At 37.4% G+C, this 27,086-nt stretch overlaps 1 protein-coding gene across 4 annotated transcripts; it reads right to left on the reverse strand.

Annotated features, from left to right (window-relative positions):
* Positions 1-25,913, reverse strand: LOC144662886 (splicing factor U2AF 26 kDa subunit-like). Of its 4 annotated transcripts, none has more exons than XM_078523817.1 (12): positions 25,859-25,913; positions 25,211-25,298; positions 23,944-24,007; positions 18,638-18,690; positions 17,544-17,570; positions 7,811-7,943; positions 7,332-7,374; positions 7,046-7,075; positions 4,208-4,270; positions 3,558-3,593; positions 3,236-3,283; positions 1-1,033 (listed from the first exon to the last, which is right to left on the reverse strand). In XM_078523817.1, the coding sequence occupies exons 1-12, from the start codon at positions 25,900-25,902 to the stop codon at positions 871-873; spliced, it is 792 nt and encodes a 263-aa protein (XP_078379943.1). In that variant the 5' UTR covers positions 25,903-25,913; the 3' UTR covers positions 1-870. The 4 variants fall into 4 exon arrangements, with proteins under 4 accessions (XP_078379943.1, XP_078379944.1, XP_078379945.1 ...); XM_078523818.1 differs by lacking the exon at positions 4,208-4,270 and adding an exon at positions 4,334-4,396; XM_078523819.1 differs by lacking the exon at positions 3,236-3,283.
* Positions 25,914-27,086: the final 1,173 nt, after the last annotated feature.

Here is a 27,086-nt window from a genome sequence, read left to right on the forward strand (position 1 = left end):
TAAGGAGTAAGACACAAATTTTATTTTCCAAGTACCGGTACATGTAAATGGAAGAAAGCGTCCTTGGTGTTTTACAACTAAAAACGGTTTTACACAGTAAGGCACCGGGTACAACGCTAGTTAACCCTTCGAGTTCAACTCACAGTATTGCTGACACTTCTTACAAATGGGAAATCTCCATCATCGTTGATGGCTAATCTATAAAACGAATCTAAAGAAACTATTGGGTTGAGTTGGCGGGAAAGTAAACGCCTTACGTACCTAGAACTGACGTGTTTAACTTTTATTTGGCTTGTACAAACAACTGTTGCTCAGGCGTTTACAAGTTCAAAACAGACCTTGCTGGGTAATGAAGGGTTAGTTAAGCAAATTGTAACTGAGAAATAGTTGTTAGGCTGCAACTGTAACGACAATTAAGTATTAACAACTGTCACTAGAGAAGAGGAAGAAAACTTTTACTAACTTTAAGCAAACCCTTTTTTTGTTAACTTTTAAACTTTTGCAAACTTCCAGTGAGCTTTCCTACACCCGGAGCCTAGACTTGTTAAAGAAATCGAAAAAAGTACCAGTTTAGGTCAAAATTACGTCTCCAAGAAATAACCAATTATTACGACTAATAGACGTGGGAGCTTCGGAGTGCCCAGCTTTATACTCATTGGACAAAACGACTCTGGAATTATTCGAGTGAGACTGAAAGGACTTGTAAAACGGATTTCAGTTTTTTTTTCCGACCACTAAGTCATAAGAAAACCTGATGTCCAAATGATTTGGGAAACAATGCAGAAAGCTGGTTTGTGAACCAAAAGTACAGACTGAGTTGTAATATGCTATATAGTACAAAATAATAACAGCAGTACAAGGGTTTTACGCTCAGCGACGACCTCGTCTGTCGCGGTCACGTGGTGATCTGTCCCGGCGGGGTGGTGAGCGCGATCTATCTCGGCGGGGAGGAGAACGGGAACGACGGCGGGGAGGTGGTGGCGGAGACCTGGATCGAGAACGTCTTGTATATGGAGGAGACGCTGAGCGAGACCTGGAAACGAAAAAATAACAATAAATGAGAATTGTGTTGCCAAAGGAAACTTCATTCAAAAAAATAACAATAAATGAGAATTGTGTTGCCAAAGGAAACTCCATTCAAAACAATGTCACAATTTCGCAAAAATGTCACAGTGCGACTACTTTAACTGGACTACTTGGACAAAATTTCATTGCGAACAAAGGGTAGCGACCGCTTTTTTTATACTGGTCAATAACCTTTTGAGGAGTGGGCAGTTGTTCGCAGGCTAATTACGTTAAAAAATACAAACTAAAGTACTTCAACAAATTTTTAAACCCAAGAAGAACTTTGTGGACCTCTCAAAATCCTGTCATTTTAGATAGCAAATTTTGAGCGGTTTTCAACGGTTTTAGTTTGGCCCTCACAAGAAGAGTTTTCCAAGCTAAATTCTCTTGGGTAAAATTAATAATTATGATAATTCGCCACCAAGGATGGGATCTGTGGAGTGTATACACTTTCTTATTAAAAACTAGCAATGGTATAATGCAATTCCTGAGTTTTGATTGGTTAACAAGCAATGGTATATGACCATATATCATTGACCACAAATAGAGTAGCCGAAGCACGTCAATGAAAACAACTGGGGAGCTCAAATATTGGAATCATTTGGGCGTTTTTAATAAGACAATTATTCGTTATAGCCAACTCGGCGCTACGTGCCTCATTGGCCATCTACCATCTCATATCTAACATGCGCTCATGGAATAGTTGTTAAATATTCACTCTACAGATCCCATTCTTGATCCCATCCAAAATGCTTGTTTTTAGGAACTATTTTTTGTAAACAGTGCAAAAATGATTTATGACAGGCAAATAAAATAACCACCCATTTACAACAAAAGTTTTTTTTCCATCGAGTTATAGTAAATGACTTATAACAAAAAAAATTAATGTCTGACAATGTTTGGTTGGTTGGGCGACCTTGTCCTTTGCTGTTACCTCGGGTTGAGTTGAAGGAAAAATTTGCCATCCTGAAAATTTTTACACGAAGAACACCAGAAAAGTTTGATTGCACAAGCTTACAAACAGCTACAAATACTGTAGGAAGGGATCTTTTTATCATAAAATCTCCCATACAAGCCCTGGATTTGTACAACTTTGTAAATGATTTAGGTGCAGTTATAACTGGGGAGAGCTTAAAGCTCGGTTTACTGCTTTATATCTGGAAAGACTTATAGGTGGCACAAAAAGACTGTTTGGAAGTGAGCTGATAAGTATAATATATAAGTATAATATTAAGACTTTGAAGAGGAATATATTGTAAGAAAACGATTCTGAGAACCATTTTGAACTGCCACTCTACTTGCAAACTCACTTATTGCCTATTTCTATTCGAAGTACAATATTCTACGAGGCGGGGGTTAAATTACCCTGGGTACCAGAAGATTTTTTCTTGCGCACGGTGAATACCTCGGCGGCCGAAGTCACAATAAAGACATGACTGACACCGGAAACCGCTCAAAAAACCCCTCTGGCAACCAAGGTAGGGTTAAATACACAGGAGGGCTAATAACCAGAATGGATTTTTTTGGTAACTAGGAGTGTGTATAGAAAGAGAAATTTAAAGAACGTTGCTGAAAAAGTTAAAGAAAAGAAACCTCTTTTACTATAAACATTGAAAATTAGCTCTGATACTCGTTAGATTACTTTCTTGGGAGAAGAGGGTATAACTGGAAAAAATTTTGTGTCTTGAAAAACGTTTGGGCTCACAATCTCTACCTACATGCAAATACAAATGCTGTGCGCTACACTCTAGTCTTTCAGTGAAAATATTAAACTGTCTGAACATACACCGATGTACTGTAATGATTTGAAATGTAGTATTTAAATTGATACAAGCAAGTCAATGGGTTTATGCTAGCAGGCAGGTTACAGCTGCAAAACAAGTATTTAAAAATTGCATTATGTAAAAGTGCAAACTGTAAAGAACAAATTTAAGACTTTTGCGTGCACGTATACTGACAAAAACACTGGTTACAAACAACAGGAAAACTTGAATGCAATGATCTGTTTATTATTTGAAAAGCAGTGTTTTAAGAGGGGAGTTTTGTTTCACTCACTATTGTTTGGAATTTTTAACATCCAATTGAACATTTTGTTTATTTTGGAATGGTGGGGTGCTGACAGAACACTGTGTTTCACATAACAAATTTTCGTGACCGTTTTTGTACACACCGTGGTGATGCCTCTTTTGCGCCGGCAGCACCAGCACCACCAGCACCTCTGCAATAGATAGACATTTTTAGACACGCCAAGGGATAAACTCACTTATTGTGACCAACATGTTGCGCAAAAGCATTCACTGATTTGTATCTCGGACTCTTCTTGAGCAGAGATAGAGTTAAGTATGGCAAGAGCTAAATGACTGTTGACAAAGGCTACACAAGGTTTGTGTGTCCAAAATTCTACTGTTCCCAGCCTTTGTTAGCAGCGATAAATACATTGTTTCAGTCTGGCTTGGTTTAATGGTTATAAAAAGTCATTATGATGCACATACCTTCTCTTGCGCCGGTTACGTCCATACAACTCTCGCCTGTAACAGAAGTAGTTTTTCATAAACCTTTCAACTCTTGACAGAAGTTCAGTACAGTTAATGGCTAGGATCTCGGTGAATATACTGTCGAAAACCTTTTCCATGATGGTGTCTTATGGGGCATAATAAGCCAATTCCTTTTAATTGCCCAATCAGATTCTGCTTCCCAAGTATTATTTGTCAAGCTCCATAGCAAAATAAAACCCTCTCAGCACTAAGTGCAAAACGTGGAGAGGCTTTCTCTGTAAAAACTATCTGGTCCATCTGGTTGAAAAATAGATAGTGGTCATTTTCTAGTATGTTGAAAGACTTTCATGTACTTATAATAAAACTCCAACCTGACCTGCTTCTTGAGATTATTTATTTTTAAAGGATTTTCAGATAGACCAGACCGCTTTTACAGACAGCCTCTTAATTTCCTTAAGGTCATGCAGGGTCCTTGCTCATTAACAAATTCATGAGCAAAATTTCTTGAGGAAGGGAAAATTCAGAAACAAAGATTGAAGCTTTCTTTTCCCTTGGTCTGGCAAGTTCCTTGGTAACCGGTGCAACATCCCCACCCCCAACCCCCCCACCCCCACCCGCTAACCCTTACATCAAACCTAACAACTCACCGCAATTCTCTTGAAATTGGCCGCATGTGCATGAAGTTACAAAACCCACCGCGAGTACACTCTCTAGGAACATACAAGAAGACTAGGTTTCAAATATATTAAGATAAGTGCTGGAGTTGCGCTTACCGGCTGTCCCGCGAGATCGGTCTCAGATGCATGAAGTTACAAAACCCTCCTCGTGTGCATTCACTGCATAACAGAGGGGATCATACAATCAGACACTATCTACTTATTGGGTTATGGTTGAAAGTCTCTAACTACAAATGGCAACAATCACATGCAATTTTTACAATTTACAATAATATTGTCATACATTTTTTTAAAGGCAAACTTAAAACATATTTGTTTTCTAAAGCGTTTTTATTAAAATCCGAATAGAATTGTAATTTCTTAGAATTTTAGATTTTAGTTAGGTATAAATTGTACTTTAACGCTTGTAATTTTTAACCTATAACTTAGTTTTAAGAATTTTAGTTTTTAAGCTGTAATTTTAACTTTTTGTTTTTTGTAATGCGCATTTGAACATTTACGTATGGAATTTGCGCACAACAAATTCGTAATTATTATCATTATTATTATTATTATTATTATTATTATTATTATTATTATTATTATTATTATTATTATACATTAACAAACGTTGTAGTTCAATTCTTCCCCTGGTACCATTGGGTGTTTTTCTTTGATCGTATGATCGCCCCGATCGTCTCTGTTGCTTCTGTCGTTAGCAAAGTCTGAGGCGATTGGAGCGGGTAAACTTTTTGAAGAGACGATTGGGGCGATCATATGAGAACCAGCCTTTAATGGAAATAATTTTATATGATAATGAATATAAAACAAAGGAAAACAACAGATTGTACCAAGGGTAAAATCGTTCCACAACTTTTATATACAGGGTCTGATAAAGATTGAAAGTAATTTTACAGTCTACAAATCTGTTACACAGTAATTAAAACAAAGGAATTCATGATCAAATTGTCAAATATAAATTTCATAGGCATGATTTTGAATTTCTAAACAACACTTACTGGTAACTACATGTAGCATTACCTTTGAAAGAGCTTACATTCGTATCTCAAAACCAGATAACTGAATTCTTAATAAAAACAACACTAATACTAAAAACAAACAGATACCTCTTTTGCATCTACATGTGTAAAGTTGCTTTTGATGAACTATAAAAAATTTTCATGGTTCTTCACAAGAACAAAAAATTCAGTGTAAATACATGTACAGTATGGGGCCCAGTTCTCGGCCACTTTTGACGTAAACTTGTATTTCTTACCTCAGAAGAACCGCAGGAACTTGAAATTTCGCCCAGAGCTAACTACATTATTCAGCTTTTTGTTGTAAAGCTATCGACCGGTCAATAATTAATTTGCCCGAGCAATAATAAAAATAAAAGCTCCGTTTGTGGGCCCAGTTCTCGGCCACCTGGACCCAGTTTTTGGCCACCAAAAAGCTTGTGCGTAATTTTCTGTATAAAAAGGCTCAATTAATTTCCACAGTCATAAAATCACTCTGTAAACTTATTTATGTTATGTCGATCCCAAATTATTTTATGAGACTTTGTTTTACTTTGGAAAAGAAGGTTTTTAACCCGCCTAGTGGCTTGCCTATATGCAGGGTCTGGCAAACCCGCAGAACTACGTTGTGTGACCAATGCATTTAGATGGTTTATTTTCAGTGAAAAGGTCTTGAAAGAGTTAGGTGTTGTAGAAATAATAGAAAAGACAAAAGTCAGCTCAAAACTTAGATATTTAATTGAACTTTATTTTTTAAACATTTCTTTCTTTCATTATTGCTGAAGCAGATGAAATTATATTAAAAACAAAAGCACTAAACTGTGTTAGCATAACCACACTGACCTACTATTGGTAATCGTGCAATCTGATTGGCTACACAGGTGCCTACTATCGATCCGTAGAAGGCTCTCGGAGCGCGCGCGTAGTCTTCGCTGAATTTTATCAATCAAAACCTTTAATAAATCAATTCTAGCGATATTCTGAGTTTAATAGATCGGTCAGTGGGTTATGCTAACACAATTAGACGGCTCGCTCTCGGTTTCTACCGGCTTTTGATAGTTGGCTCGGGGCTTCGCCCCTCGCCAACTATCAGCCGGTAGAAACCTTGAGCTTGCCGTCTAATTGTTAAATAGCAAGCAGGGTGGCCGAGAACTGGCAAATACGCAAAAGTCACACGAAAAAATTTCGAAGTAAATTAAGACCAAAATATACAACGGTTCAACAAAAAGATAACTTAAGCAGAAAGCTGAATTATTCTACGTTTCACACGCCAAAAATTAGCTCGTTTGGTAGGGGCTCACGGACAAAATACGAATTTAACTACATCCATGAATTTTAAGGAGCCGTAAACAAACAAGTTTTCGAAAAAACAAATTCACCTACCTTTGCATAAACTCAACGTGTGAGCTTTCTATAGCGAGTTGAAAGATCAAACTCAAGATACTAAGAGCACACGAATTAGTCTATCGTTTGAAGGAAATAACTTTTTCTTTAAATTCAACTGTGGTGTGAAAAAACGCGTTGAACACAAAGTGGCCGAGAACTGGACCCGGCCGAGAACTGGGCTCCATACTGTACATGTAGAATTACTGCATATTTGGTACAATTCTGTTTTTACAAAATTGTGTGAATGGAGCAAACTTAAAATTTGTGAAACAACACATTGTACAGTACATGTGCTACCTGTTTAATAAGTGCAAAATTATTGTAAAAAACTCCAATTAATGTAGGTCACATCATGCTAAGGAAAAAAGAATCTTACAAAAGCACACTGGGTCAGTGAAAATCACAATAAAAAATACTTTCAACTTACCCCATTTCATACTGTCTGCAACATGCTTCCCTAAAAACAAAGGAAAAACGTTACAGTTATTAATTTACAAGAGGTGAGGTCTGTCCATCACAGGTTTATCCCCCAGCAATATTTTGCCAGTACTCATTCATACACCTGGGTGGAGAGAGGCACTGTGAGAGTAAAGTGTCTTTCCCAAGAACACAACACAGTGACCCCGGCACTTGATCCTGGACTGTTCGATCAGGAGTCCATCCTGCTATACCATTAGGCCACCACGCCTCCCATAAACTAAGGTGAACGTTACCTGAAATCAGTCACTGGTGATAGTTCAGCATAGATTGGTTGCCCTGCAAATTAACAGAAACGGCATAACTTGTAAACAACTTGTAACAACATATTGTTTGATTAGGTGGATCAGTTTTCAACTGAGCATAAAACTAAAACCAAAGTAATCACTCTGGCCAATCACAAAGGATTCAAACAATTCAGTGAACCAATCAAAACTTGAAGGAAACACCCAAAGTCCCATGAAGTGCGGGAAAATGTGAGCAAGCAAGGTATGATTGGTTTTTGACTAACTTCTGATTAATTGAGGCGGCCCAAGTTTTTTAAACCAATCACTATAAATTATAATAGTAATGCACATCCAAAGCAAACACAGATTACTTCCAACACTCAAGTGAAAACTTTTGTTTACAATATTTAATCTCCTCAGAATAGCATACCCACAAGTCATGTCCTTGAAGTTAGGTTACTAAGAAAAAAAACATAATTATGTCCCACCATTGTACCACCGGTTGTCAAGGTCGTTGACAGCCTTCTCTGCATCCTCCTCATAGCGAAACTTGACATAAACATTGCCGACAAGGTGGTCTCCAAGGTTGTCACACACGTTCATTTCTTCAATTTCACCGTACTGTACAAATAAAATAATTGGATGGGAAGATAAAAGTGTCTTAGCTTTCTATAACTGATTTCTGTCATAAGGTTAAGGTCATGCATCATTATGTTGCCATTTAACTCCTTATATTGTACATGTAGTACAAGAAAGAGAGTAATCTTGGGCAAGCTTTTTCTCATTTTATGTGCTAGATTCATAACACTCGCTGAATATAACATTTATTTTTAAGAAAAAGTAAACATACTGTGACAACAAATAGAAGGGGTGAGGGAAGCCTTGAGCCTAGTGGCTCATACTGCCAGAGCTTATCCCGGTTTTGATATCATTAAGCAGTGACCCCAGCCAGGGCTTGATCCTGAGCCTAGCACACTGACCATTAGGCCACTGCACCTCCCAACCTTGAAAAGTGGTGTCTTTAAAAGATTTGGATGCCCAGCTGTTACAGACCAAAGCAATGTAATTTTTATATGTAAGATAACCTTTATTGTAACAAAATGATGAGCCGTTCAACAACGGTACACAGAACTCACTAGTTTTCAGGTTTATTCCGCAGCTAAAACTCACTAAATAACTCACAGTATGCTCACAGTTCAACTCGCTGCTTCGTCTCTCCAGTTTCTGAGAAAGTCACTACATGTGCTCATGACCATATTTGGTTATACATTTGAATGTCGCAAACTATGGGGGTGGGGGTCCGTAAAAACTCCCATACAATGAGAATGAGAAGATCACAGGCAAAACTGTACTCTCATCTGGTCAATGAAATTAAAATGTAACAATAATGTGTCACTGTCACTCTCACGCCCTGGTTGTCCAAAGGAAAAAGTTATCCACTAGAAAAACCACTATCAAATGGATAGTGATCATGGTTTTGTTGACACTTATATAATAGCGATTCAACTGGTGGATATTTTTTCCTAGACTTGGGACAACTGGCACAGGTATATTGTAAATAATAAGTCTTCTTAATAATGATAACAAATTACAATAAACACTATTTCAAAATAATTGGGACTTTTTCATTATAATTGGGACTAAAAGCTGTTATTGATTATTGGCTGTTATTGGCTATTAGAGCCAATCAGAAATGACCAAATCCAAGGATGCAAGACTCCACTAATGTTATTCAGTATGAGGTCTGTTATAACCAATGAGATGCTTGTTATTCAATAACAGAATAACGAAAGATAACAGGGATCGTATCACTGACTAATGTTAGTCAAATAGACCAGTAATATTTCAGAGTCTAAAATAGCTAGGCTCATTTGATAGTTTTGATGTCAAATGTAACAAACACCCTAAGAGGCAAAACGTGATCTTTCTTGTAACAATTAGCATTTGTTCAAGTCTCTTAGCGTTCTTGTTCGATCGATCGCTGTATGCTCCAAATTCGCAATCAAAACGATAAAAGGTCTTGCTGATCCTGTAAAGAATACATTGTTGATATTATTGAACAGTTCATTCTTCACTTACAGTTTTGACTCAAATCACTGGAACAGAACATTCATCGTTTCAGTTTCAAAGTATTAGATAAAACCGATTGGATTTCTTGCTCGAAAATGCTCTCAGTCGAGCTTTATGTTCTAAGTGGTTGATTCATAAAAATAAAAACGTCTAAAACGAAACATATAAGTTGTTTCATGTCAGTAGATACGTTAACATTTAGCTGGCCGAGTTCTGTTTTGGAATAAAAGGTCATTGTTAGTTGCGTGCAATGCAAGAGAAGCTTGACCTCCAGGTCAAAAATTTTACGCAAGTTCATCCAATCTGCTTCATGTTACTGACTCGATAAAACATCAATGTCAACATATTCTCTTGCAACCTAAAATAATTTCTAAACATAAGAATTTATCGCATAGCTTTTGTCTTTATGTAGGCCGCCGCCTGACAAAGTGATTGTTTCGCAGACGGCAGATAAAAAGGGCAGTAGCTGCATTTATCTAACGAAATTTTTCGAAAAAAGTTTCATGCAAGAGATTAAAGTACTGCCAAATTTACAAACATTATCCAAAGGCTAATTTCAAGAGCGGCAAGATTTTGGCAAGACCGACGGTTGATTCGGTTTTACCTTTTCTTTGTAATCGACAAATTGCCAAACATCCCTAAACTCGCTTAAACTGTAACCGGCGATGTGTCAAAATATTACGACAAAACTGCATAACGACCGACAGATCACGAATATATTTCATTCCTCCTATAATCTTTCGAATTTCACCACCGTATAAATAGTTCATTTTAATGTCAGATATTCCGTGCCTGTCTTGGCTGGTTTGCACCCTTTGCGTTAATGGTTTAACGATATCCGATATGCACATCAGAATGTTCCCGCGCAAACGATGAATGCTCTAATATCCCGCCAAGCTATCTTTCCAACTCAAGTTTCTTGTCTTTCCAGTTCTGTCTTTTATTTCAGTTGGAACAATACAATATTTCGCATTCGGCGTTCGTTTTCAAGCACTACATAAATTGCAGTTTAATCCAGTTTAATGACGGCACCGATTTTCTCTCTGTACACTGTTTATCAATAAGCATGTTAGTGTGTACTAACCTCTGCTATTATCGCCGGCTACTTCGAATCCCTGAAATCCTGCCAGCATCGTACTGTTTTTTGGTAAGTTCCGCTCGTGTAAATTGTCACATTTTACAAACCACTCAAACCCTGCCTTCACCATCGAGAAAAGAATTGGACTACAGTCTCTCTTATAACAGTCCATTCACTGGCCATGGCCGTCCACATTGTTCGTGTCTATGTCCCAGATTCGGTCAACAGAAATTATTTGAAAACATTAATTAGCGTTTTCGAAGTAATGTTCTAAATTCCTAGGCGGCAATATGTAGTAGTTCTTCTTTTCCATGATAATCATGAAATTGGTCGACTGGGTACTAAAAGCTTCTCCTTTGACTCGACGCGCCAGTTCATATAGAAGTTTACACGACATCGCAGGGGATACTCCAGTGCACGTGTTAATGACGTTAATTTACAACTACTAATAATACTATATTTCCAGCGGAAGATCTGAAGTATTAAACAAAGGTAAACTTTATTTCAAAACCTTTTAGTTGCATCAAAAGTTGGTTAACCTTAAGCTTTTCAAACACAATTAGCTTGTACATTAATAATACAATAATAATACAATATCCCGCCAAAAGTGTTCCCATCTGGGCGAATATACTTAACTAGTTGCTGGATTTGTAATCTCTATCTGAAGCGATCTAAGTAGACCGAGAAGTTTCTCTACAAGGTTCCGAAAAGAAAATGGTCAAAAGACATGTAACATAATGTCAATCTTCGAAAGTTAATTAAAACTATTTTTTTTTGAAAATCCTGTGAAAGCTTTGAAATTTTTTTCCTCTTCCAGGACCTTGTATTTTCTTTTTAAATATTGTACATTTACTTTCGGGCAGACTATAAATTTCAGTTCAACGTCTTGTCTGTCCAAGCTTTGTGGCCAGTAGTAAAAATCATTTCTTTTAATTAAAAAATTAACACGGACAGTATTTGGCCCTTTGCCCTCCACTTGTCCTATGTAAAAGGTTTCACAGCCGGAATACGACACAGCAAACCAGTTGTCCTTTTCAACTGTTTTTATGTTGTAGTCCTGCAAAAAGGATTGAAAGAAATAAGATGTGATTGTAATTGGAATTTTTAAAAGGCTAAACTAGTGAGCAGCACTGCGAACTTGTTGTAAAACTTCTTTTAATACTCCGACGCGTTTTGTCCGACTGTCACGGACTTCTTCAGGGAGTTTTAGAATTGATAGTTACAAGCTTGTATTTATACATAGCGTCAACCGTACTGTTACAGGTTATTTTACGTATTTCCGTATAACAACAAGCTAAATTTTTGTGGCAAGGCGCGACTCAGGTTAAGACATGACATATGCGTGATATATTTATTTTGGGGGACTACAGATTTATAGTACTAAACCATGCATATCCACTGGTTTCGGCGCCAAAAGTATAAATCGGCTAGAATAAGGCTGTTGTACAACAGGCCCACAAGAAAAGGCAGAGCCGACATCGAACGTATTTTTAGCCGGACCATGGTTTAGGGATTAAACATGTACTGAAGGGGATATCCCAACTGGCTGTTAAATGGCACTCAGGAATTTGAACACTAGGATAGTTCATTGGGGTTGCTGGTGGCCATTGCATCGGCTGAATTGTGAGTTGACCGACCCGAGACAGCGAAAGGAGCATTGGCGTGCGGGGTTGATGTGATGCTATATGTAGTCAGTGCTGCCGATGGTGACGCGTTTGGCAAAAGACTTAATAAACTGGACGGAGAACTGTGCTGTGCTGTTTCTTCTGTATTCATTGCTGAAAGGGTCCAAGCTCTAATCACGTTGTAAATGAAGCAACCAAGCGAGTAAGAAAAAGCTTATCTTTTGAATGGAATTTTATAGCTGTCGTTGATTCGCCTTTCATGATTTCGTGTTCAGTTCATAACTGATTACTTTCGATAGCGTTTAATGCATTGCACGTGTTATCGTAACAAAACTGATTTGAATTTGACAACAGTCAGGATAGTGCTTCTCAGATATTTTCCTACATGTTTGTCAAATGTCGAAGGCTTTTTGCGTGTCCACTTTGAAAGTAGAGTAATAAGCTGTCAAAACTCTTCCGGAAAAACCTGTCAACAATACATTTCAGTATGTTGTTGCAGAATCGTAGTCATTTGCCTCTAATCTCTTACTTTCTTTCCATACTTATTGCACACGTTGCATTTAATAATAACATCGAACTCTATATCCTTTATGGTTGTTCTCGAAGATGTGGCTTCGAAAAGCACCTTTTTATATCTGAGCACCCTGTTTTTACGGAATTTGCGCGTTTGTTCACGCAAAATAAGGGTGGGCCTATCGACGGTAATTTTGACAATGTTGGAGCGAAGTGTGTTCCACGCGTGGTGCCCAGCGCGGTGCCATACAAAACCAGGAGCATCTCGAAAGTCACGTTTATGAATATGTTTTCTTAATACCACCAAACAAATTTTCAGAGTTTCTATAATAAGCAATTATTGGATGAGGTTGAGCATGATATCGTGAATTATCAAAACCGAGGTCTGTGTTATCTGCCGAAGCCGAAATATTTCAGTGTTTGTTTTGTCGTCATCCACGTCCGGTTACATTTCGAAACACCACTAACATGCATATTACCATTATGTTAGCTGGGCAAGCTCCCGTAAGCGGCCATCTATCCCCTTCACCTCTAGTGGCCGCTTACAAGAACCATTCTCGTAAGCGGCCAGCTCCAGTGTTTTTAGAATCTTTATTCTCGATGAAAACTTTTTCAATTCCTCTTCGGAAACGGAGTCGAATCGCTCAGCCATATTTTTGAAAGTTTGACAGCACTACACGGACGAGGGGCTTGGAAACTAAGCGGACTTTGAACTCGACATGATAACCCAATTTTTGCTGCAGATATTGGGTTATCATGTCAAGTTCACATGCTACTGTATATTGACTGAATGCTCTCGACCAATCACATAACAAGGGAACACGCCAATCAGCTTAAAGGAAGCTTGTAGAATCTAAGGTTCACGCAAAACCCACACGAACATATTTTAGGGCCTGTAAAGCAGGACTTTTTACGAACAACAAACAAAAATTGTTTTTCTTGTGATAAAGGTGTCAATCAGTTCAGTGATCCTTAAGAATTGTTCGCTTCACATTTCACTGTCCAGTCTGATGAATACGAATTCAAGCGGTTTTCGACCGAATATTTCCGTTATTTGGGAAAAGAGCCCTCACCAAGATAATCCAAATGAAAGGAAAGATCGGCATAGGCCAGAGCAACTGTTCTGTAGCCGCAGTCCGAATCATAATATATAGCAATTTGCTCATAATTTCCCGCTAACGGCGGCGCGCTTTCTTTTATGAGCTTCGACATCGTTTCGAACAAGGTAGAATGAGAAATTTGCTTTGATTTGATTCACTGCGACCCGTTCTCCTCTCCCTTTTGAATATTATTTTTGCTGCGAAATTAACACAGTGAAGTGACAGGTAAATTTTGTGTCTCCAAGTGCGACCCTAAAAACAACGATTCAAATTGTCTCGGACAAGTTCCGAGACAAACATTGTCCTCGACATCTTGCAACATTTCATGTTTGTCTCAAGTGCGACCTGGGCAAATAAGATTACAAAACGAAATGCGATATGCATTTTCAATGGAATTTATAAATATCTCGAGGCCGACCTGGCTTGCACTTTACGAAAAAATGTCATTGTACGACCTTCGATTTTCGCAGAAACGAATTTAGCTCCGAAGTTCAGTAACTGAGTCTACAAAACCACTGAAAGGAATGAGAGAAAGAAATAAACGAAGCCATTTTGTCTGTTTACGTGCTAACCTCGAGAAAAGGTCACCCCGGGATCCCGGGCTGATAAGATTGCATGTAAACGCGAGCTAATTTTCGACCACGGCTGGGCGGGTTACCTCACCTACCCGGGGTCCCCCACCTCCATGTAATGCCAACCTCTGAGAGTACAGACACTACAATGTCACAGCCCGATTTAGTACATCATGGCATTTTGCAATTCCTGTGGTATTAATGCGTTTTTCTTTGGCAAATATTTAGATTTTCAATGCGATAGATCATACCAGGGAACCGAAGAACAAAGGAGCTGGCACATTATCGTATCAGTTACGGTTTTATTAGAATGCAGGCTTGTTTACAAAAGGAAACAGGGTCTTACATGCTACTAGAAATCTCCTAAGAACCGAAAAAAACAATCCAAATATTTAATTCCCATGCGAATAAAGTAGAGCAATTTTGAATAAAATGAAATGTGTGACCCCAAGGATGAAACAAGAATAATTACGACGCGAAAAAGTGTGTAGCTGAATTAAATGAATGAGGAACACGTATGTTACTAGTTTATAAATTATAAAAATTATAAAATGTTTGTTCTTTTTCATTGACAGGTGATATTTGGAGACAAAAGAAAGCGGCCAAATAACGCCAAAGCTCCTCGTCAAAAGAAAAAAGAAAAACATAATCAAATGCCTTTATCATAACAAATATAATTGGTATTCAAAATGAGCGATTAAAAGTTTTATTTGACAGCACCAAAGTCAGTTGAAAATCAACAACAGCCTAAATATACAAACCTAAACACATGCTGTAGGAAAGGGGGGATGACAGCTCTAACAAATGCTGTTTGACCATAACCATGTGAAAATAAAGGTCCTACCGAAAATTTAGAATATCGTCCCGAATTTCAAGAAATCTCAAACTTTTCAAAATTTAAGCTTACTTAGTGCCTCCCAGAAAATTTCCCAACTCTACTGATTCCTGGCAAAATCTTCAGATTCCCAGGACGAACTTAGAGTTGCAGTTTACACCTCCATTAGGAAAGCCTAAATTTTACTACTTGTAGAGAACTTTTAAAATGGTGCTTTAATTTTTTTGTACATAATACTTGCTTCATTGCAAGCAAATTGTGTTTGAAAAGGTCATTGAAGAGCTTGTGCATAACAAACTGTTAACGCAACTAAAAGGTTTTCAAATAAAGTTTACCTTTGTTTAATACTTCAGATCTTCCGCTGAAAATATAGTAATTATTAGTAGTTGTAAATTAACGTCATTAACACGTGCACTGGAGTACCCCCTGCGATGTCGTGTAAACTTCAATATGAACTGGCGCGTCGAGTCAAAGGAGAAGCTTTTAGTACCCAGTCGACCAATTTCATGATTATCATGGAAAAGAAGAACTACTACATATTGCCGCCTAGGAATATAGAACATTACTTCGAAAACGCTAATTAATGTTTTCAAATAATTTCTGTTGACCGAATCTGGGACATAGACACGAACAATGTGGACGGCCATGGCCAGTGAATGGACTGTTATAAGAGAGACTGTAGTCCAATTCTTTTCTCGATGGTGAAGGCAGGGTTTGAGTGGTTTGTAAAATGTGACAATTTACACGAGCGGAACTTACCAAAAAACAGTACGATGCTGGCAGGATTTCAGGGATTCGAAGTAGCCGGCGATAATAGCAGAGGTTAGTACACACTAACATGCTTATTGATAAACAGTGTACAGAGAGAAAATCGGTGCCGTCATTAAACTGGATTAAACTGCAATTTATGTAGTGCTTGAAAACGAACGCCGAATGCGAAATATTGTATTGTTCCAACTGAAATAAAAGACAGAACTGGAAAGACAAGAAACTTGAGTTGGAAAGATAGCTTGGCGGGATATTAGAGCATTCATCGTTTGCGCGGGAACATTCTGATGTGCATATCGGATATCGTTAAACCATTAACGCAAAGGGTGCAAACCAGCCAAGACAGGCACGGAATATCTGACATTAAAATGAACTATTTATACGGTGGTGAAATTCGAAAGATTATAGGAGGAATGAAATATATTCGTGATCTGTCGGTCGTTATGCAGTTTTGTCGTAATATTTTGACACATTGCCGGTTACAGTTTAAGCGAGTTTAGGGATGTTTGGCAATTTGTCGATTACAAAGAAAAGGTAAAACCGAATCAACCGTCGGTCTTGCCAAAATCTTGCCGCTCTTGAAATTAGCCTTTGGATAAGGTTTGTAAATTTGGCAGTACTTTAATCTCTTGCATGAAACTTTTTTCGAAAAATTGCCCTTTTTATCTGCCGTCCGCGAAACAATCACTTTGTCAGGCGGCGAACATTGCCATGACATCTTTTGCAAAATGGCCTACATAAAGACAAAAGCGAGCGTTTGCAAATCAAAATTAATTGTCATCATTTCTATGCGATAAATTCTTATGTTTAGAAATCATTTTAGGTTGCAAGAGAATATGTTGACATTGATGTTTTATCGAGTCAGTAACATGAAGCAGATTGGATGAACTTGCGTAAAATTTTTGACCTGGAGGTCAATCTTCTCTTGCATTGCACGCAACTAACAATGACCTTTTATTCCAAAACAGAACTCGGCCAGCTAAATGTTAACGTATCTACTGACATGAAACAACTTATATGTTTCGTTTTAGACGTTTTTATTTTTATGAATCAACCACTTAGAACATAAAGCTCGACTGAGAGCATTTTCGAGCAAGAAATCCAATCGGTTTTATCTAATACTTTGAAACTGAAACGATGAATGTTCTGTTCCAGTGATTTGAGTCAAAACTGTAAGTGAAGAACGAACTGTTCAATAATATCAATAACGTATTCTTTACAGGATCAGCAAGACCTTTTATCGTTTTGATTGCGAATTTGGAGCATACAGCGAGCGATCGAACAAGAACGCTAAGAGACTTGAACAAATGCTAATTGTTACAAGAAAGATCACGTTTTGCCTCTTAGGGTATTTGTTACATTTGACATCTAAACTATCAAATGAGCCTAGCTATTTTAGACTCTGAAATATTACTGGTCTATTTGACTAACATTAGTCAGTGATACGATCCCTGTTATCTTTCGTTATTCTGTTATTGAATAACAAGCATCTCATTGGTTATAACAAACCTCATACTGAATAACATTAGTGGAGTCTTGCATCTTTGGATTTGGCCATTTCTGATTGGCTCTAATAGCCAATAACAGCCAATAATCAATAACAGCTTTTAGTCCCAATTATAATGAAAAAGTCCCAATTATTTTGAAATAGTGTTAATACCTTCTCTTCGAGCTCCAGGAAGACATCCTGTATAAGAAAGGCAACAAAAGTTATCAACAAACATATCATATACTATTAAAATAAAATCATTAACATGATAAATTTTGCATCAACCCTTTGACTCCTGCACCGGCCTAAACGGGCCGCAAAGGATCGGGGCACTTGTCCCGCTTGTGACGTCATCACCTTTCACCAAGAAATGCGATACTTATGCTCAAATTGTGAAGCAGTAGAAGACCTTTCCAACTATACCTAAACCAGCGCGATTAGATTAATGGAACTTGAAATATGCACCAAAACGCTTCAAAATTTTAGCGAAAAACTCAGAGGAAAATTGCCTCTTTCTACCCTTTGCTTGTCCATGGTAAGTAGTTCTTGCCTCGTTTACGCTTTCGCGGAAATTCTTCTACTAAAAAGAAACCTGCTAGAAGGCTAAACACTGCAGCAAAAAGAAAGGAAGAAGAAAAAAAGGAAAAGCGAAAAAAACAAAACAAAAAACGAAAAGCCAAATGTCCAAACTTTGATTTGTGCGCATGCACCAGCTAAAAAGTTGTTAAACGTCATTCTGGTGAGAAATAAGGATGCATTTTGTGTTTCGAGGGCTGATTTGAGTGATTTGGAGCTATTTTAGCTTAAAATAGACCTTAAAAGGTCAAAAACACCTAAAAAATGCGTGTTTTTGAAAAATCTCCAGGAGTCAAAGGGTTAACTGAAAAATTCAGAGTTCCAGATGGGATTTGAACCCACCACCCTCTGTGATCTAGTCGGTTGCTCTACCACTGAGCTACTGGAGACTCTATGAGCAAGGGTGAAATGTGGGTCTTGACTAGAACCGCATCAGATAGTCAAATCAGGACAGACACATATGACTCATAACATTCTAGAAGTCAGAATTTTTTTCGGAGTTTTTCAGTTTATGCAAAATTTATCATGCTATATTTCTTCAGAAAGACTCACTTGGTGGTTAAAATCAATAACTAAACAGTAAATATTTATTGCTGTGATGTGCCAACAAGTTCATAGAACAAGAATCAAAAGAAACATACAACAATATCTCAGGACAATTTTTATTTTGAGTTTGGAAGAATGCAAACCTCAAAGAATTTATCATAATGTTCCTGAGCCTCTACATCAGAAATGGCACTACCTGTGAAAAAAAAAGAATCAAAACCTATTGAACTAATAACCATACTTCTTATTTATTTTTTGTAAACCAAAAGTAATACAGTTGAACCCTGCTAACTCGAACTTGGCTATTTCCCCATTATTTCGAAATAAAATCCATTTTTAACAAGTTTCTGTTTGATTTATATTTGTTTCCTCATATTCACAGTCTCCTCTATGGTGGCCGAGGACTGCCAATCAAAAAATCCTGGTTTTGGAGGATTTTTTATTTATTTTATTATTATAATTGTTTTCATTTTGATATGTAGTTATTTTTCCTTTTTTTAAATTCGTTTTTATTTTCAATTTTAAATTTAAGACTAGTGAAAGTAAAATCAATTGAAATCCAAATAAAAATCAAACGAAATCAAAGTAAAATGAAATGAAATAAAAAAATAAGGCAAAGTGAAGGTGAAACAGAAATGAAATGAAAAACAAAACTAGTGGCAGCGCTTGGCCATACAAAAATTTAATTTAATTTTCATTTTACCCCTTTTTTAGATTATAACTATTAGATTGTGTTATTTAGTAATAATTACCTTTGGATCAATACTGTAGATTAGTTTTTAAATTTTTAACTTACATTTCGATTTTAAATTAGGTTTTAACTAAATTTTAAATTAGATTATTGTTTATAGTAGATTCTTAATTTTTTTAGTACATTAGAGAGGGCCACAAATTTATTAGTTGTAAAACTATTACGTGTAACCCTCTATAAATAAAGTTTTGATTGATTGATTGATTGATTGAAAGCAAAGTGAAAATAATTTTTCGCATGGCCGAGCGCTGCCACTACCAGCGTGCCTTGCGAGATTGATTATTCCAAAATGGCGGTCGGCCGTATGTCACATATGGCAATGATAATCTAAAGGAAGCTATATCCCAATTTGTTCAGCAAGGTTTGAAAAGATCTGAAATCTTGGACTTTTTGAGACGTGATATTCCACAATGCACGTGTAGTATTCGTAGCCTTGAGAGGAGGCCTCGTCATTTCGAGACTTTAATGCCGTACTTGGCTGCGTTGCGTAAAGGTTGTCGAGAATGAGTTAAAAGAAAACTTCACGACCAGGGACCCAACTGGGTCAACTCTTTGGGTGGCCATGACTAACTTTATTGTCATTGTTAAACTGGTGGAAAGAGTCCTTCTTGACTCCTACGATCGTGACAGTTGTTCGGTCTTTCTACCTTTTTGCTTCTCATTCGCTTCTGAAGGGCACTATATGCTTTATTATCTGGAGGCAGTATAAGTTGAATAGCGCTGTAAGACTGTAGCCTAGCAAATGTATAGGGGTCATTGGTCTCCACGATTTCCTGTTTGTAGAGCTCTAGGAAAGCTCTGTAGAGCTCTGTTTGTTCTGGAAGGACCAGCTAAATAATCAATTCAACATTTTCGGGAAAAGTTGATTTTAATTTTCAGAATAATTACTATTCAAAGTTATATTTAGCCTGCGAATACAGCCGCCTCTCATTCGCGTCCCGCAACGAAGAGTGAGAGGCGGCTGTATTCGCAGGCTAAGTTATATTGTATATTATTATGGACATATTTAGTTTTGTCCTTCTTTGCCACAGACTGTTAATGCTTTACTTTGAGAAAGCCAAAAGTTGGTTTAAAGAGATTCTGGAAAGGTCATGCTTCATGCATTAATTTGATCGAGAGCTTTGTCTCTTGAACAACAACAACTATTTTATGCTTGAGCTCGATATTTTGGTTTACCTTCCTTGTTCGTTGTGTTACGTTCTGGCACCACATGATTAGATTTGATTGTTTTTCGTGTTGTATATGCTTGATATATGTCACCAAATGGCTTAGTTCAGGCAAGAAGACGGCCACTATCTCAGAGGTTAAATTTGAGGTCAGGGAACATAAACAAAACAGGCGAATCTTGCCTTTTCTCATGCAATATCAACCATCAGTGCTCAGCTTGAAAAAAATAGAGCTGCAAATACTTACCGTAAAAACTCGTGTATAAGCCGCACTCGTAGATAAGCCGCACCCCCAAATTTCAAGCATGATTTTGAGAAAAAAATAAAACCTGGCGGAAAAATGCCCAGTTGATTGTGAAAAAATGCTGGATTATGAGGAAATTTCAACAATCAATAAAGCTAAAGTTGATTCCTTGAGCCTTTCCGATCGATGTGCAGGATGTACTATAAACACATAAACGGAAAACACTTCAGTCTTACCCAGAATTTTAGAACTTTATAGAATAAACATCATTTCTGCCAACTTTAACATTTTTGATCTTTTTCTGCCATTCGTTGACAGGTATTTCTGCGTTCATCGCAGTTTTTACATCAAATTTTGCACCTGATTTTGCGCCGTGTTCGTGAAAGCGTTCGTACTTAGTAACCAGGCACTAGTATCCAGGCCCATCGCCAAGAGACACGTGGAACGCCTGGGGGTTTAAAATTATTCACGGACGAAAAGCGTGGTTTTCGTCGCTGTTTTGAGAGGAAAAACTTTTTCAAAATGATCAGTCTCCTTGTTATTTTTGTTTGTGAGGATAGTAAAGAGCTGCTTTGTCGCTTATATGGAGCAATTTTTCAGTTTTATGCGCAAAAATGCGCGGAGGATGCAGTGTGAGCGATTTATGCAGATTTACGAGGACCCGCACCGCATCCTGTCAGATGCCCTGTAAAATTGCCTGCAATGGTCTCGTAGATAAGCCGCACCCACGATTTTGAGCCCAAAATTTCGGCAAAAAAGTGCGGCTTATACACGAGTTTTTACGGTATGCAAAAATGGTAGCTACTATTTCACGAAATATTCAAAGATCCCCCTGGCCAATCATTTTATACAAAATGACAGATCCTTAAAAGACACACTCTTTAGCGCAAAGCTCTGAAACGACAATCACATGTGGATATAACAATAAGAGTAATAATTAATAAGAGTCATGCAGGCCTCAAACGCCTGGGTCCATTACATTATGCACTTGGTCTTTCGTAAAATTGAGCCCATATTCCTGTCGGATCTTCTTATGCAGTGCTCTGTAACCTAATGGCTACCTGGGGCCTTTTAACTGGTTCTCGACAGCCTTCATAAAATCATCAATCCCAACGTCATTGCAGCATAAAATGTCGAAGTAACGAGGCCTCCTCTCAAGGCTACGAATACTACACGTGCATTGTAGAAAATGTAATTTGTGATGATCTTAAATTAGCATAAATTACTATTTTGCCGGCACGGATCAGAGGGCTGGGTACGGGTTTGAGGTGTGCAGTGTATAGTGGGATTTGAGTTTAAATACGTGGCCGTTAGAAAGGTGAGACATTCTACGGTCAGCCTTCGTCACGTTTTGGTCAATGTTTGGTTATATTTGTTTTTCCTATGTCATCAGTGGATGCAGGATTACGCTTCGTTTTGTTTAAATATTTAGTTCTGCTATTATAATTGTATCACTGTAAGATTGTATATTTCGAATGACGCTTCGTCTTGTTTAAATATTTAGGTTTGCTATCAGAGTTGTATCACTGTAAGATCGTATATTTGGAAAAGTATTTGTATATTTGGAAAAGTATTTGTTTACAGTAGTTAGATAATAATACCCTAAAACCCCAAGGGTTGCGCCACTGCCTTGGTCAGGGTCACACGTTCCCCGTTTTCTCCACTTGCTGGTTTTTAGGGGTTTTCGTGTCCGGCTTTGGTGCACTTAGTATTTGTCATTTATTCATACCTTGTATTATATGTTGAGATGGAATAAACGGGACGATGGCTTGGCTGGCCAACGCACCCAATTTAATCAATGTCTTGTGTGTCCGGATGTGTAGTGGAGGCAAAATATCACGTCTCAAAAAGTCCAAGATTTTAGATCTTTTCAAACCTTGCTAAACGAATTGGGACATAGCTTCCTTTAGATTATCATCATGGATCCACATTGCCATACGTGACATACTGCCGGCCGCCATTTTGGAAGATTCTATTTCGTATGGCACGCTGGTAGTGGCAGCGCTCGGCCATGCGAAAAATTATTTTCACTTTGCTTTGAAAATTAAATTAAATTTTCGTATGGCCGAGCCCTGCCACTTGTTAAATGTTTTTCATTTCATTTCTGTTTCACATTCCCTTTGCCTTATTTTTTATTCCATTTCATTTTACTTTGATTTCGTTTGATTTTTATTTGGATTTTAATTGATTTTACTTTCACTGGTCTTAAATTTAAAATTTAAAATAAAAATGAATTTAAAGAAAGAGGAAAAATAATTACAAATCAGAATGAAAACAATTAATAAAATAAAAAAAAATCCTCCAAAACCAGGATTTTTGTATTGGCAGTCCTCGGCCACCATACTCCTCATTTAGCATAGTTCTGCTAAACAAATTGACACTACCAGTTAATAAAGTGATATATTCATTTATTATATAGCCGCGAGTGTTTTACTGGAAAATAGACCACTCGTAAAAATCATACGAAACTGCATCCAGGACTGTAGTGGCGTATTTTCCATATCCTCACTAGTAAGGATATGCATTTCCCGCCTTTATTTATTAGATTTCCCAACATTACAAAAAATATTTACAAACGCGAAGAAGAAAACTTCATATGACTTGAAATTATTTAAAAGAGCTTCTTGCAATATTTTACTCATTCGCTGCGCTCATTCGTAAAATATTGCTTTACCACTCCAAAATAAAATTCATATCTTCGCGCCACCGTGTAATATCCTCTATTTATGTTAGTCTAGAGGCAGACTTCTTTTAACCGCCGACCGGTTAGCTCAGTGGTAGAGCGCCAGACTGTCGTGCAGGAGGTCTCGGGTTCGACTCCCAGACCGGATCAACACTCAGGGTCTTAAAATAACTGAGGAGAATGTGCTGCCTTTGTAATTACATCTGCAAATGGTTAGACATTCTAGTCTTCTCGGATAAGGACGATAAACCGTAGGCCCCGTCTCCTGCATCTTCAGTGTTATAATTAGCAGGGGATGTTAAAGAACCCACACACTCATCGCAAAGAGTAGGGCATGAAGTTCCCGGTGTTGTGGTCTGTTCTATTCCATGGGTTGGTGGTGAGGTGAGATCATACACATGGACGGATAGCGGCTGCCATAGGCGCCTTATATGCTGATGTCCGATCTCATCCCTTAATTCTGTAAATTGTAAAATAGTTACTGAAAAGCCCTGTGGGGAGCTGACTATTAATGTTTACATTAAAGTTTACAATGTCAGAATAATTATTAGCGGTATTATATATGACAGCTTATACATATCACTGATACGTAAACTATGACTCACTTGTTCCATCAGCAACCTGTGCTGCACTCTGTGGGTTCTGATACATGTTTTGTAGTAAAATGGTCTGGAAACCAACAAAAGATAATCTTAACCACCTCTGTGTAAAATCATACTTCGCAGATCACTTGTGGATGTGATAACACCTACCAATCTGGGCAACAACCAGTAGCTAAATGCTACATGTAATAAATTTTTTGTATGTAGTCTCTTGTGGGAACCAACAGACAAAGGAATATTTCAAAATTTGCATTTTTAGTCAGAAAGCCTCATAGTCATGTTAACATTTTGTTATACCGTATGCAGTTATTCTCAAGTTTACCATTTCTGAAAACATTTTTGTACAATCCACTGACAAAAAGGACACATTTAACTATTCTTCATAGCACACAAAAACCCTGAAAATGTTCATAAAAATGTGCAGAAAAGCTCTAAAACTTCCAACCCAGTATGAACGATGTTGTTGGCACAGGGCCAAATGTTTCAAAAAAAATGTGCCATTGGCTGTGTTAGGTTTGCAAGGTATTGTCGTAAAAATAAATGTAGGCTTAATTTCAATTCTTTTTGTGAGTCTGGTTTGTCATCCTCCTCCAACAGGGGGGGGGAGGGGAGGGGGGATGCAGGTGCAAAAGATGGCTGGTAATTGAGCCTAGAGGTAAAATGTACGGCCATCATTTTCTAACAACAACTGTGAGAAGTGTATTTCCATTTGCGTTCATCCATGAGACGTGGACAATTAAGCGTGTAGTTTCACTTTTAAAAAGTTAACATTTTTATCTGAAAATGTGACACTTTGGACAAATGAATCAAGCATTGAAAATCTTGTTCTAAAGCGACTCCTGGACGATAATTCTTACCAAACTTGTCATCTTTTCTCCTCTCCATTGTAATAGTATTTTCTGAGCAGACTTTCATCAAAGTAAGCGGACAAATCTTGAATTTACTGATAGCTCGTGAAGAAAACATGATCGTATGGAACCAAAACATTGTCAATTTCCTGACCTGACCGCAAACGTTTCATTAGTCAATTAAGTGACATGCTACAACAATGTTGAGGTTTTAAAGGTAAAACTACTCGTTAAATTGTTCACGCTTCATGGGTGAACGGAAATGGTAGTAGCTTGTAATTATCAAACTTTCACAAAGTCTATGAACTAAGTTTGAAGTATGTGTATGTATTAAATAACCTGTTTCCCAGCCCCACTAAACATTGTTTAAAATAGTAGCCAACAGAGAAACAGATGGCAAACAAAAAGAACCAGCTACCAACCTGACTAAACGTAGGCTTGTTGTGAAGCCTTGAGCAGCGTTCCCCATGGCGACATGCACCAATTTTAAAGTAGAAAGAGCAATTTACTCTGTAGAGCAGATAAAATGTGAATGTAAATAAGAAACACAGTTGCACCTATAAACAATTTTAAGACTAGTTGTTCTAGCTAAACGGAATCTTTTAGGAGAAAAACGCTAGCTACAGTATCTTTCATTGAAACGGCATCTATTACTATAAAATAAATCCGTTGATTTCTATTCTATAGTTTTTCATCTGTAAAGATGTTGTCATCGATGTAAACTGACTTGACCATTGACATAATCACATTCGAGGTAAAAAACCTTGAATTGCTAAGACGTTTTCCCTTTCTCAGAATTTAATTTTTATTTATCCAAGTTCCCAATCCTATAAAAACTGACTTAGACAAAAACGGAGTCAAATTCATTTTAAATCTTCGCTACATTTAGAAAATATGGAAGCCCTATAGCTACTCAGAACTTGGAGTTTCCGAACGCTTTCGTGAATTTCGCATCCACCGAAGAGCATCCGCACAATTTTCACAAACTAGATGAATAATATTTCGTTAGCATAAAAATTTTTTAAAGCAAAGCTTCGGTAACTATGGAACATCGCCGAGAAAACACTTACTTGTCCTTCTCTGTTCCAAAGATGGACGCTAAATACTCCGCCATGCTTCTTTTCGGTTGATTACCCAGAGATCATAGCGTGGGTTGTAGCACCGAGAAAATTATTTTGGGGTGAGACGCAACGGCCAACGCGCCTTCTGATTGGCTGGAAAGTGTAAGGTCAAAAAAAAAAATGCACGTTTAATTTTATCTTTAGTTGAAAAATTTTCAAACCAGTTTAAATTTTATTTTTCATTGTCTCAAATTCATTATCATTATCTGAAACAAAGGGAAATAAAAATCAAGCTGGTTTAAAAAAATTTTAAACCAAAGTTTTATGCCCTACTGGGATGAAGGAAAAGTGAAAATTATGAGAAAAATATCTTTCAGCCTGCAAAAGCAACCAGTTTTTCCGGCTCTTTCAGTGGGGTGAATTCGAAACAACAGGAAATCCAATTTTGCTTTCACAGGTTAAAATAATGTCTGCAAAATATTGAATGGGGGATTCTGACGAGGGAGACTACAAATCATCAGACATTTGGAAGTTTTTTTATTGATTTGTCAGATCAGGCAGTTATTATATCAAGACTGCATGCTCCCTTACTCTGTGACACTAATAAAAGGAGTGGAAGGATATGAATTCGAAACTAGTAATTTCCGTATTGCAAATAATAAAGATGGAACATTTTAAGCTCGGTGATAAATAATGAAGATGAATTTTTTAACAATGACACAAGCATGGGACAAAGAAAAATTCTGAGTCCTCGACGGGAATTGAACCCATGGCCTCCCAGATACCCGTTGGGCGCTCTAACCAACTGAGCTGCGAGAGACTCATGGTGAGCTGGGCCATTTACTGCATACTGTCATTGTTGAAAAATTCATCTTCATTATTTATCACCGAGCTTAAGGACGGTGCCAACTAATAACGAAGTTATTTTTCCTGGCCGAAGACTATGCAAGAAATGTAGATGTTACCAAGGGCTATTAAAATCAAAAAAGAAAATTGGGGGTAGCCACGCAAATTTTCGAGATAATTAGGTTTGAAAACTGGAAAAAAGTGCTGATGTGGCATTAAAAAAAAACCTAAAATAAAATAAAATTTTCTTGCAAATTCCATTTGAAATTGATTTTTCATGAACAAAATCAATATTAAATATAACAATCTTTAAAATAACTAACAAATAATGTCTTTGAAACTGCGTGTTCCACGATTTTATTTACAAAATAATTGTGTTTGAACAATTTTT

This window comes from Oculina patagonica, chromosome 8 (genome assembly GCF_052425735.1).
Source record: "Oculina patagonica isolate OP01 chromosome 8, crgOcupat, whole genome shotgun sequence".
NCBI lineage: Eukaryota > Metazoa > Cnidaria > Anthozoa > Scleractinia > Oculinidae > Oculina > Oculina patagonica.